Here is a 760-nt window from a genome sequence, read left to right as displayed (position 1 = left end):
GGCTGCATGCCCGGGGGGGAGGGGCTGTGTGACGCGGCAGGTGCACACTCGGTTTCAGAGTTTGCCAGACTGTTTCCCAAAGTCCGCTACCAGCGGAACCTCCTGTGACTCAGGTGCTGCCTTGGTTGCACCCTGGCTTGTCCCGTCCGGAAGGCGCGCTGGCTGTGTCCCTGTCCGTGGCCTGAGCTGTGCTGGCCCCCTCTCCCCTCCTGGCCTGTCACTTGGACCAGCCGCTGTCCTCCCCAGCCCCTCCCCGCCTTGCGGGTTCCCGGCCTCCCCGTGACCGTCCGCCCCCCGCCCCACAGATGGTGCAGTCACTGGGCTTCGCCATCTACCGCGCGCTGGACTGGGGCCTGGACGAGAGCGAGGAGCGCGAGCTCAGCCCGCAGCTGGAGCGCCTCATCGACCTCATGGCCAACAGCGACTGCGAGGACAGCAGCTGCGCGGCGGCGGACGAGGGCTACGGAGGCCCGGAGGAGGAGGAGGAGGCCGAGGGCGGCCCCCGCGCCGTGCGCACCTTCGCCCAGGCCATGCGGCTCTGCGCGGCGCGCCTGACGGACCCCCGGGGCGCCCGGGCGCACTACCAGGCCGTGTGCCGCGCGCTCTTCGTGGAGACGCTGGAGCTGCAGGCCTTCCTGGCCAGGGTCCGCGAAGCCAAGGAGGTGCGGGCCGGGTGGGGCCGGCGCAGGCGGGGGCAGGGGCGGAGGGGGCAGAGTCCCAGGGGAGGGCGAGAGGCCGAGGAGGTGCCTCCGCGTGCGCG

General features: G+C 73.0%; 1 protein-coding gene across 1 annotated transcript in view; it reads left to right on the top strand.

The window, feature by feature from the left end:
- The first annotated feature begins 278 nt into the window (after positions 1–278).
- SPIRE2 (spire-type actin nucleation factor 2) overlaps positions 279–760 on the top strand; it is a 13,396-nt gene continuing 12,914 nt past the window's right edge. The window contains exon 1 of the mRNA XM_012657156.1: positions 279–662. Coding sequence (XP_012512610.1) covers positions 306–662 — 357 coding nt within the window. The 5' untranslated portion in view covers positions 279–305. The remainder of the gene's footprint in view (positions 663–760) is intronic.

This window comes from Propithecus coquereli, unplaced genomic scaffold, assembly GCF_000956105.1.
Source record: "Propithecus coquereli isolate 6110/MARCELLA unplaced genomic scaffold, Pcoq_1.0 Scaffold531, whole genome shotgun sequence".
In the NCBI taxonomy this organism is placed as follows: Eukaryota; Metazoa; Chordata; class Mammalia; order Primates; family Indriidae; genus Propithecus; species Propithecus coquereli.
This window is presented reverse-complemented; position numbering and strand designations above follow the sequence as displayed.